Below are 12,892 nucleotides of genomic sequence, written 5' to 3'. Positions count from 1 at the left end.
ACTCTTCCATCTTCTGTCCCTGTCTCTCTAGGCTTTTAAAGCAGGTTTTCCTGCTATTTGTCAAGGTACAGACTGAGCTGCGCTTAGCTCCTGTAAATACCATGATGCAAAGAGCAGCTGTGCCAAGTTTTTACCTTTAAGTTCTTTGAAGAAATCCAAACTTTTAGCCACTTCTGTTCCTTCCCTCCTCCTCATCTGTGCTGTCTGAGCTTGCATCTTGTCTTTATGTCACCTATTTCTTCTAGTACAGAACTTCCCAGAACTTCTAGGATTTAACCTTTTCATTCTCATCTGTTTCTATAATTTAAACTTTTACATTTAGTGCTACATGTCTACCAACATAAATGTAAAAATTTTAATGAATCTCAAAGGGAAAAACATTTACCTACAAAATAATAAGCTACAAAATAAGGTAACTGAAGTCACTGCCAAACACTGTATTTAGATAATCTACAGTAATCTAAAATGCTTAATAAATGTGCTACCAATAGTTCCTTACATTTTTAGGCCTGGAAGGCTAATTAAGACCTGTAAGGAATAAGAGTAAAACACTTTTAACATTTTTCCTTAGTGTAAAAAATGGATGATTGTGATAATGGACATAGCTGTGGACTTTTGTTTTTAAATTTAATTTCTTAAAGTATAAAGAAATGTCTGCTTGTATTAAGGAAAACTAACAGGACCTACAAGATTCAGGTATTACTTTATACTTCAGGTTTTTTTAAATGAATTTTGATTTTCATCTTTTGTTCTTACATCATCTACATTTTTCACTGAATCATTCTCTTCCTTAGTCCTCCCAGAAAGACATTGCATATAATAATGAACAAAAAAAGGAGAGAAAAGAAAGAACAAATGTTTTACATATAAAAGAGTCTGATGTTCTGTTTAGTATCCACACCAATTGTTCCTAAGTTCTGTGAAGGAACATGGCAAAGTATCTCCTCGTGTGTCTTCTTTGGGGTCAAATTTGGTGACTACAATTTTGCATCATTCAGATTCCTCAGTGTTGCTGCTGTTCTTTCTGTCTGCATTGTTGTAGTTAGAGTGTATATTATTTTCCTGATACAGCTGCTTCATTCTGCATCTGTTCCCAGAAGCCTCTACCATGTTTTTCACTGCATTCATCATGTTATTTCTTACAACATTCTATTCACTCATGTTCCACAATTTTTCTAGCCATTCCACAGTCAATGGGCATCTTTATTTCCAATTGTTTGCTACTAAGTATTGCTATAAAAATTTTGTGACATATACAGCCTTTCTAGCAGTGGAACCTCATGATCACAGGGCATAGACATTTTAGTTACTTTCTTGGCATAATTCTAAATTCAGCAGTTTCTTTTAAAAAGAAAGTTTCCATCTAACTCCATCTTATAAAAACTATGTCTATATCTTTAGGAGACATATATGTCTTTGGTTTCTTAGGACTTCTTAGTCCTTATATCTAATCTATTCTTCATACATTTAATCTTTCAAGATTAAAGCCTTGAAAATGGAAGTCCTAACTGTGTGTAGGAGAGTTTAAGCCTAATTACTGAAGATGTCAGTACTTCATATTCACTTAGACAGTGATCCCAAGCATTATCTGTGTGCTGCCTTTGATTATTAAGACCTTGGAATACAGCTGTGGGAGTCATACCTACTACAATTTGGGTCAATATAATGAAACCTATTTACTTCCCACTAGCACAGTTAATCATATTATAGAAAAAAAGCTTTATTAAAAGGAAGAAAATAACATGGAAATCTTTGAGTGAGTGATAATTAGCACTAATGATATAGATAAATGCCCAGAGTTCCTCAAGGGGCCACACAATAGGCCTCCTTTGGCAGAAGTCCTTTCACCCAGGTAGAACGGTCTAGGCCGAGGCTTCCTTGCTGGGAGAGAGGGTGGTCTTCTTGTGTCTTCTTCTTTCTCTACAACTTGCTGGTACCCTGCCTGGTACTTTTCAGCTCAGGCAATGTGACGAAGAGTCTTGAGTGATCTCTTGACTTTCTTTGTCATGTCTGCAGGTAAGAAGTGAGCAAAACTTCTAGGCTTCCACCTCTCCCCTGGTGGACCCCGGCTTCACCTGAAAAGCTTCTTCTTTCCACACTCCTGGCTCTTTTTACTCTACAGGATATTCTCCAGCAGACACACTCTTCTTTTCCTAGATATTAATTTGGAAGAGGGAAGGAGAAAATATCCCAGCCCTCACTATGCCACATATGGCAAACTTGTAAAGGGCTTTGATTCTTTATTGTGGGAGAGAGAAGGGCCTGGTGACATTTCCACTATTCTGGGGAATTAGCTGAAGCCATGCTAACCTGGCTGACTCAAAGAGGCCCCAAGGAGCTAGCTCAGAAATGGGTGAGATAAAAGAGAGAGTAGGGCCTAGAGAAAAAAAACTGGGCTTATGTTTGTGGGAGCAGACAGGTTGGGGGGGGTGTTCTTCAGAAGCTAAATGATGGAAAAGGAGCTAGTTAGCCCAGTACAACTTATACTTTATATTAAAGTGGGTTATATTTTTTCTGATTAATTGTTAGGAAAAGCCTTTTTAAAAACCCAAATAATTTTTGAGTAAACTAAAGGAAAAGTGAAGAACATATATGTAGCACATGGCAGAGTTCGCTGGCAGGGAAAGATGTAATAGAAGCAACAACCCAGAGTCAGGCTACCAGTGAGTGAAAAATACATCAGAACCATCATGACTGGGGCTAGAAATTCTCATTTTCTGCCAAATTTCTCATAATACAGAGGCTATGACACTTTGCTGCCTTTTCAGTTACATTTGCTGGTGAAATGCTTAAAGACTTTGTAAATCATCTTCTGACATAAAAGGCAACAATTTTAAAGGGCTCATCTATAAAGAAAATTTCCACTCATTTTGTGTATTTGTGGTGTCCATAATTCATGAGGTATTTAAAAAAACACTATATTTGACTAAATATATCCAAGCTCAAGTCTGTTCTTGTCACTCAAGGTAGATTTGATAAAGACATTTCTGTGCTTATACAGAACAACTCTATATGAATCATTTCCCCCCATTTACAATCATTTACTCTTAAGTAAGAATCCAAAGGAAGATAAAGTCATGATCATAAAATGCAGAATGCCAATAATGCTAGTAAAATAAGAATTCTTTCTGAATTTTCCTCTTCTTTGATCTATTAAAAGAGTATTGTCAAATAATTTTGAAAGGGCAAAAGCAAATGGAATCATCTAAACTATTTGCATAACTCATTTGACACAATTATACATTCAGAAACTATCATATTTTCATTCTTGTTTCCAAAATGTTAAGCAGTTTACCCTCAATTAACTGGAACAGCTGTGTTCCTCCAACACTCTCGGTAACATCACTCTTGCGGGAGGATTTCCGGTAGCGAATCTTGTAGCCAGTAATTTGCCCATTTTGTGTGCCTGCTGGAGGGGGCTGCCAGTGAATCACAATACTCTGGAGAAGATAAGATTGTGGAGAAAAGTTGAGATATATCAGAGCCTAAAACTAATCTTCCTAATAACTCCTGCATATGGGGGGGTGGGGTTTGGAAGAATTTTACAATGTTCCAGAGTCAACTGATGGTCAGAAATAAATCAAAAGCTGAGATTAAATACATACTTTACATTTATATGGCACTTAATGGTTATAAACTCTTTGAGAACAAGGACTGTTTCATTCTTTGTATTTGTGCTCTCAGTGCCTAGCACAGAGCATGCCCTTAGCCCATCTGATTCTTACACTGAACCTATGGGGTGGGCAGAATAGGTATCCCCACTTTATAGATAAAGTATTCAGGTTTAGAGAGGTTGACTTGCTTGTGGTCACATGGCAAGTAAGTGGTGAAGCCAGCACTGAACTGAAGTCTTCAGACACTAAATTTAGGTTTCTTGATTGCAAATTACATCATGCTATGATTATGCCTTATGTGTAGGTATTTTTTGGACTAGATCTATACTTTTGTTGGATTAGAGGAGTCTCACCCAGGGAGGGAACTCCCTGCATCTGCACAGATCTGTAGCTGCTACATATCTTACAGCCTTACCGAGCTGCCTGGGCACTGACATGCCTTCCCCAGGCTTCCCCAGAGTTATCCTATAAAGATATGTCTGAAGAAGGACAATGCATGTCTCTTCTGACTCTGACAGAGGCCCTAGGCTCCTAAGTTAGCTAAGTCAGCATGTCCCTAGGTTGCAGTAATTGAACATACCATGGCTTACTCAACAGGTTTTTCCTCCTTTTTTTTTTTCTGAAGTACTCCTTTTGAGAACTATAATAGCTCCTGTTCCATAGGACTTCAGAGTTTACATGTTTTCCTCACACCAACCCTTGAAATACACAGTTCACAATGATCATCTTCATTTTCCAAAAAAAGGCAAACTGAAGCTTGGGCAGTTTGCCCGAGAGATGAGGCTCTTCCTGCCAACCTCCTCTTATTGCTTTGGACTCCCAGCTGACGGTCAGTCCAGCAAAAAGACCTGGCCTGGGGAGGCCAGAGAGCAGAGATCTCAGGCCGAGCTCCCTGAGAATGGCAGGCAACTCTGGGCAAGCTGAGCTGCAGTTCTCACAGCCTCATTCCTCTCACAGTGGGCCCTGCTTAGTTCTTGTGTTCTGCTCTCTGATGATACTTCGAGAATCACGTAACTAAGACTACACCAGAGAAGAGATGATCATGGTACAGTAATCACATCCTGGAAGTATCCCACCAGGATTTCTTTCTAGGCAATCCCCAGACACTTAGAGAAAGACCAGTGGAAATGGAAAGTCTGGCGCACACATTTTACCTTGGAATTTCTCACTTCTAAGGACAGGTTCTGAGGAGCGGCACTGGGGACTAGAAATGTGAAATAAAAAGGAAAAGGTTAGATCTCCAATCACGCTCCAGGACCCCTGTTTCACTATATTTCACATACAGATGCATTTATCAAGAGCCCTTTGGTTGCCAGGTGTCTCTTTAGTTGCTAACTGGCTAACAAACACCAGGATTTCTCTAAGTTGGTCAGTGTTGTCTCCTTCAAGGAAGGCATTTAGAAAGCTGCATATTTAGGTTAAGCAGTGCTGCCACCACTCAAAAATATTTTTGCAACTCTTTGGAAACTAGCACTTTTTGGCTTGTCCTCAGTGGAGACAAATCTTTATCTTTTGAGAACAGATTTAATTTTTGTAAACAACCAAGGATCATTCAGGACCACACCTAGAGAACAAGATGATGTATCAAGCCAGACAATACTGTTTTTCTGATTAAAAATCATTTGTGACAACAAAAGGATGAAAACAATTTTTGGATATGATTTGTATGCTGACTCTGAAGAAAGTTCCCAAAGGAGTTTCAGAAATGTTTCTGGCCCTGGCATGGCTAATACTCATTAGATAAAAATGGAGGCTTCCTGGGGTCACGAAAAGAGTAACTGATGAGAAGTCAGGTCAGGGGGCGGGGCCTGGCCCCAGGTCTGCCACAAATCAGTTGTGTAAGATGTCACTTCTCTGTTCTCAGTTTTTTCATCTGTAAAATGATTCTTTTGTGTTTATTAAAGAGTCTCATTATTTTATATTTACATAGCATAAGTCACACTAGCTGCTTGAAAACAACTGACCCAATTCACTTTCTCCCCTGACATAATGACCATAAGAACCATGTGAATAGTCAAACAGTCCCGACTATTTTCTCTATCGTTCAAACTTAAAACTCCCTCCTTCTCACTAATGCGATCAGTGCTAAGGCTTACAATGTGAATTTTCATTTATTTCTCTATTCATGACTTTGGATCCTGTCATCAAATCACCCAGTGAAAGAAAGCCCTGCACAACTGTCAGGGTGTCTACTGTTTACTTATTCTCGATCATAGTTACTGCCCACATTTCTGACTTCTAAGTCACTGACATTGCTCATGTCCAATGCTCTTTGTGAACTCTCCTAGAACTTGTCACCTTCTGGGCCCTTTCACTCCTTATTCTGTATCTGTACTTAACCTAGGCACATTTTATAACGCCAACATCTGTCATTTGTATAAAACCAAAATGACCCCCTGCTCTCCCAGTCTCTACTATCTTTGCTCTGGCCTCTCTTCCTTCCCGTCACATTCTGGAGCCAAAGCTCGACCATTTAACTATATTATCAGCTTCTCTTGACACCTTTGTCCCCTTCTCCTGACACCAATCATGCCTCACTAGAACCCAAAGAGGTTATCCCAACATAGGCTTTGTCTCTTCCTATTCTCACAGAACTTCACACCATGACAAGTGGCTTTCTTCTACATTTCTGCTACCTAGTCTCAATGGGGACCTGTCAGACACACAGTAATCTTTTATTCTTCCCTTACTGACTCTGTAACCACTTACTGCATGTTTATTACAAACCATCTCCTTTCTCCAAACCTTCTTCTGTATTTCTTCTCAGCAAAGGATCTCATCTGTCACTAGGTCTCTCCTCTCCCTTATTTCATACCCTTAAATGTCTTTATATCTCCCCCAATTCTGTCCTTCTTTCTCCCTGACAAGTTCAACTCCTTCACTTGTACTTTTAATCCTAACCCATCATCTCCTTCAGTGCTTGCCCCCTTGATTATTCCCTCTCTTCCTTAAACCTACATTCTTTCCTTACCCATACCCATCAGTGATAAACATACTCAGTTCTACCCATTGTTAAAAACCCTCATGTGACCTTGCTCTGCCTTTCAAAATCAAACATCTACCAATGGTCATCTTTGTGTCTACTTCCTCACCTTCTCATTATTTTTAATCCCTTGGAATTTGGCATCTGTTCACACCACACATCTCACACTGAAGTTTTTTCTATCCCCTCTCTTTGCTTCTGTGATACTTGTCTCTCTTGGTTCTTCTCCTACATGTCTGATTGTTGTTTCATTACCTTGCTCCTACCCACTAAGAATGGGTATCCCTCAGGTTCTGCCAAGGCCCTTGCCAATTCTCTTTTCATGCTCACCCCCTCATGATCTCATCCAATCCCAAACCATGCAGATGATTCTAAAATGTACAGCATACTATGAAGAGTATGACAGAGAGAAATCTATCTCTGATTTTTCTTTTGAATTAGAGTCCTGCATTACCAACTTTCTAAAGGACTGCTCAAACTGGATGCCCCAAGACTAAGAGCTTATCAAAACTCAACATATCCAAAATGGAATTGATTATACAGGGTTTCTGAAAAGCCTTAGTACAATTTTAAGCTTTAATAACTTGAGAAACGTCAAGTACTACAAACCTGCAAAAATTATCATGTGAAAGTTTAATTGTTTACATTTATTTTAGGTTTGTGAATTTTGAAAAATAATTTTTTTAATTTTAACAAGTCAGAGCACCTTATCACGCACTGTGTGCACAGCAGTTTCTGAATGCCACTTTCTTAGTCCGAGAGGTGGATCAGTAGTGGTGGTTCCCTCATTTGGCCACCTTGGTCTCCAATCTATCTCCATTCATGTCCAAGCTTCTGTCTATGTACCCAAATCTCATTCTTTGTATTAAAAAAAGGCAATCCTTTTATTCACTGAGTCTGTAGCTCATGAAAGTTTTTACAAAGTTTGAAATCAGCTAGAGTGACATATGCCCCGAGAAGGTGGATATGTTGGATTTTAATTAGAACCATCAATTTTAAAAATCTAAATAATTAACCCTTCAAATTAAAAAAAAGAGCTTGTAGCATTTATAGCTCTGAAGTTCTTAAAACCTGCAGTGAGACTTTTGGGACACCCTGTATTTCATTTCCCTCCAAAACCCAAGCAGTGCCATCCTTCCTATTACTTTGCTCTTTCCAACCTCTCCCTATGTCATAGCTCGCATCTATCTCCCCTGCACTCACAGAGCCACTGTAGCCTAGCTCTGGGCTCTACTTCTTTTCACTTGGAATTCTACAAGAGTCCCGACGTGGTCTCCCTGCTTCCAGGCTTTCCCCTTTCTAATGTCTTCCACACAGAGGGCCGTGTTAGGTCTAGATCACAGCTTCCTGATGATATCACTCCATTACCAAAAAAAGGCTATTCATTCCCTCCAGCATAAAACCTCAAATCCTCAGCCTGGAATTTAAAGCCTTCTACCCTTTGTTTCCCACCGATCTTTCCAGACAGATTTCACATTATTTCCCATCATGAACACTGCATTCCAGCCCAGACCTGAGCTGTTTCCAGTATGCAGACTTTTATCTCTTGGCTGTTCTTCGGCCCAGGTGGTCCCCCATGCCTGGGATGCCCTCCCTCCTTACCTCTACTTCTCAGAGTCCCCAGCTGATGTCCAGGACAGCTCATGTGCTATCTTCTACACAAACACAGCCTTTCCTGACTCTCCACTCAAATCTGTCAGTACTGCTAATACCATCTTCTCAAAATGACTGTATTGAACTACATATATATTTACGTGTATATGTGTGTGTGTGTATTTATATATGTATGTATACACACACACACACACACACACACACACACACACATACTTGGCATCTATTTAACTGTGTACATGTAGTATCCTTCAGGACAAGGTAAGCTCCCTGACAGAAGGAAGAGTTCCATTTTGTCTTTATAGTCAAAGGGACATAGAACTGAAAAGGATCTTGAAAATCTTCTAGTCTCATTCTCTTCTTATAGTAGAGAGAACTCAATGATATGTCCAAGGTCACACAGGTAGTGACCTCAGAGGTGGGACTGGACCCCAGACTCTCCACCTTCAGAACCAAGATCTTTCCACTGGACCATGTTCCTCCAGCACCAAGACCACGACTGTGTACAGAGTCAGTACTTAACAAATGTTTGTTGGCTTACGTTGACTAAACCTAAGATTACAGAACAGTTACGTGAAGCACCATTGGGAAGGGCCCCATCAGGCAGGTCCTAAAACAGGAGTTGGTGGAAGGGCAGTGACTTGCCTAGGGTCCTACAGTTGAAGCAGGATTCAGGTGGGAATCTCTGCTGATTTCCAGGTTAGCAGACATGAGGGCATCATATTGCCACTCAAAGACAACAACCCTGAGTCATCCCTGCCTCAAACAAGCTAAGAACTATGCACACAAGAGGCACTTGGCAAATGTTTCCTAGATTAAACTAGAGCCCCCAGAACCACACGGCACCCAGTGAGAGGCTGACTAAAGGGAAATGGGATGCTCCTTACAGTAACATCAGCCGTGTCTGCCTCTTTGTGACCCCATTTGGGGTTTTCTTGGCAAAGCTATTGGAGTGGTTTGCCCTTTCCTTCTCCAGATCATTTTACAGATGAGGAAACTGAGGCAAACCGGGTGAAGTGATTTGCCCAGGGTCACCCAGCTAGGAAGCGTCTGAGCCAGATTTGAAATCAGAAATGAGTCTTCCTGAATCCAGGCCCAGTGCTCTATCCACTGCAGCACCTAGCTGCTTTGTTTAAATTGAAATTCATACATTTAGCTTACATCTGTTGGCGAGAGTTCGCTCAAGTTCATAGCTTATACTTGAAAACATTTTTACACACACATGCATCGACGTAACACAGAATATCTGGCTCTGAAACTGAAAAAAAATCTCAAATCTCAAGTTTTTAAAGGGAACATATAAAAATATTAATATCACACACATCCATTTTTAAACAAAATATATTTCAGATCATTAGACTCTATTGTTACTGAACTTTGGGCAGTGGGGTAGCCATAAACAATGAGTACCATTTTCCTAAAAAAAATCTCATACGGGTCCAGTTAGCACACAAACTTGTTTGTTGGTCAAAAAATGTGGCTCTATATTCATTCACCGAAGGGTCACTCTTAGAGCAGTCAGAGCAGACAGAGTCTGTCTGATTAACAATTAGAACATTCCCACAAGCATACATGTAAAAAGCCAAGAACAGTACCGAATTTCCAAAGGAAATGAATAACTTACCATCTGATAATGTCCGAACAACAACATCTTGTGTGGAGACTCCAGGACCATGTTTATTATAGGCTACTACTCGGAAACTATACTCTGTGTATTTTTTCAATCCATTAATGGTGTAGGAGCGACTTCCAACATCAACATCCTGTCCATAAAGGAAAATAACTCATATATACATATCAGGCCAAAATAAATATTGCAACTAAATAAGTCTCCTAGACAAAGCACTTAATTATGTTTTGTGTGGTGAGGCACTGACTTCTCTTTTTATACGAAACCACTTCTTGATAACAGATGGTGATGGAGCATAAATAATGATGATTGGAAATACTGCTTCAGGTTTAGCAACAGTTCACTATGACTGGTGAAAAATTAAAGATTAAAAAATAGTAGGCAGAGAGTCTCTTACTACATGGGTTCTCTATTATGATTATTATTTACCAATATGAAACCATATTATCTCTATACATCATTTTTTATAAAGTTGCCACCCAAGTGAATGTTCAGTATTTGGAACGTTATTCATTGCCCTTATTTCAGGGAATCACTTTGCAGATGGCTACATCATACCTGCTCATTGTCTGCCCCCTTTTCCATGTAGTACAACTTGTAATTCTGAATTTCCCCATTGCCAGACAAAGGTGTTTCCCATGTGACAGTTATTGAGGTAGGTGAGCTAGCATATGCTCGGATGTTAGGTGCTGGGCCTGGAAGCTGGACTGAAATGAAAGTAATAATAGGGAAAAAAATCAAATTCATTGAGTTCACCAATTAATTTTTGTCATTAATATAACACTTATATCAAAAAAAAACAAAGAAAAAACAAACAAAATAAAACTTGGAAAGTAACTGGCTTGCCTGAAATGTGGTTAGCTAGCAAGTGAAGTTCTTTCTAATTACAAATCTATGATCCAAGCTTTAAGACTAGAGCTTTTTTTTTAAAGAGGAAGTATGTTAAGTAATTTTTTTGGTAGCAAATGATGAAAATTATTACTACGGAAATTATCTTACAATTCACTAACATATTTCCTTAAATTGTGACCTTTAATTGTACTGAATGTGCATCATAGTGGAAATATTTAGGGTCCATAGTGGATGTAGTTAGGGCCCATACATAATTTCTGGATTTCAGCATAACTATGCTATTATTAAGGAACTGCTGAGTTGAAGAGGTATCGGATCTTATAAATGATTAAGGAAAATAATTTCTCTTGGATTAGATGTAAATATTGTAGACTCAAAGTAAGCTCTAGCAACCTATAAAGGGAGTTTTCCTGTAAAGGAACAGTGAGTGATTGAGCTTTTTACATGACAATTTACAATGGGATTTTTTGAATTATTCTGTTCTCAATGAATGCCAAAACAGAAATAGTTTTCAAAAAGATAACATTGACTAGTTTAGTTGAAAAGGCAAAGCAGAAACAAAACAATGCAGGGGAAAAACAGTTAATTTGGAGTCTGAGAATCTGTGTTTGAGTCTTTAGCTTTGCAACTTACTATCTATGTGACTTTTAGACAAATCATTTTCCTTTCCTGGGCTTCCATTTTTTCTTCTGAGAAAAACACTTTATCTATCTATCTATCTATCATGTTCATTCTATTCATCTATCAGGCTTTATCTATCATTCTCTATCTATCATGCTTGAGAAAAGTAGACTAGATGATGTCTAAGGTCTTTTTTCAGTTTGGGAACTGTATGATTCTAAAATGCTAATATTTCTTTCTAATTTAGCTCCTCAAACACCACATGAAGATGAATCACAGAATTTAATATTATTCTGAACCATTTTATATGACATTAATTCACGGGCAGCAGATTTATATTAAAATATGCATAATAAAAATGTTATATAGCAACTTTTTCCCATCTGGAGTTTGAAATGTGCAACTAATTCAAGGACATGTGTAAATATATACTTGTGCTTCTTTTTCTAAGAATATTTTTTAAAAATGACTCTCTTGTGATAGTTCTAAAACAGAAGCTTACTATTTGCAGGAGAAGACAATTAATAAAACCTCATTTCCAAATGTGCTTGATTTAGACACTGTAATCTTCTAAAGAAGTGCTAAATCACAGGATAATCAGTGATGATAAAGGACTGAGGTATAAACAATTATATGATAATCAGAAAAGGTTAATCAAGCACCCTTGTTCCGACAATCATACTAATGGTACAACAGATACACAAAGAATCACATTTGTCTCACAAGTTTAAACTAAAGAGGGGCCTTAGAGATCACTTGGGCCAATGCTCTCAGTGCAAAGAGTTGGAGTGACCCATTCAAAGTGACCCAGCTCATCAGAGACAGGCCCTGGGCTGTGGGCTCTGCACAGGGGGACATGTACTCCCGCTACAGCCCTGCCACCATTGGTCCTCTGCCTTCTTACACTATCTGATCCCCACAGTTGCACTGAAACTAAAAATAGTTGTAGGAAAGTCCTCTGAACTCTGACATTTGTGATGCGTTAGCACATAATTTGGCCGTGAATTTCATTTGACTGTAATTGTCCCATACAATTTGGATTATAAGCTTCCTGAACTTAGAGATTGTGCTTCTTCATTTCCCCCATAGTGCCTAGGACTGGGTTAAGTACGCCAAGGACCTCTTCATACCTATACCTTCAATGATGTTGGTAAGGCTTACCCTCAGGCTGAGTTTCTACTCGCAGAGGAAGTGACCGCTCTCCAGAGCCATGTCTATTTTGTGCCACAACTCTGAAGATATACACTGTCTCTGGCATCAGGTTTTGAATGGTCACCTGCATTTCCCCTGGATGGCTGGTATTTTCAATCCGTTCACTTTAGGAAAAGAATTTAGGAAGATAAAAGGCAAGAAACACAACATCCACTGGAATTTTCCAAAATATGCAGATTCATTTTCATTACGTCTGAACAAACATTAAATATGAAATGTCTCACACTCAAAATAACACCCAAACTTCAAATAACAGGCAGTGTTTATGAGGAGAAAAACTCAGGGTGAAATGGGGTGATCTGTCAGACAGAAATATTTAACACATCTGCTAATCTGCTGGGAATCACTTGGAGAGCTCAGAAGCTG

At 39.0% G+C, this 12,892-nt stretch overlaps 1 protein-coding gene across 1 annotated transcript in view; it reads right to left on the bottom strand.

Moving 5' to 3' along the window:
* Positions 1-12,892, bottom strand: part of NEO1 (neogenin 1) — a 284,110-nt gene that overhangs the window by 63,305 nt on the left and 207,913 nt on the right. Inside the window, exons 10-14 of the mRNA XM_036736497.1 lie at positions 12,476-12,630; positions 10,400-10,548; positions 9,836-9,974; positions 4,769-4,818; positions 3,296-3,440 (exon numbers count right to left, since the gene is read on the bottom strand). Of these exons, the coding sequence (XP_036592392.1) occupies positions 3,296-3,440; positions 4,769-4,818; positions 9,836-9,974; positions 10,400-10,548; positions 12,476-12,630 (638 nt within the window). The remainder of the gene's footprint in view (positions 1-3,295; positions 3,441-4,768; positions 4,819-9,835; positions 9,975-10,399; positions 10,549-12,475; positions 12,631-12,892) is intronic.

The sequence above is a fragment of the Trichosurus vulpecula genome, chromosome 8, assembly GCF_011100635.1.
Source record: "Trichosurus vulpecula isolate mTriVul1 chromosome 8, mTriVul1.pri, whole genome shotgun sequence".
Taxonomy (NCBI): domain Eukaryota; kingdom Metazoa; phylum Chordata; class Mammalia; order Diprotodontia; family Phalangeridae; genus Trichosurus; species Trichosurus vulpecula.
Note: the sequence above shows the minus strand (reverse complement) of the source record. Positions and strands in the feature narration are given on the sequence as shown.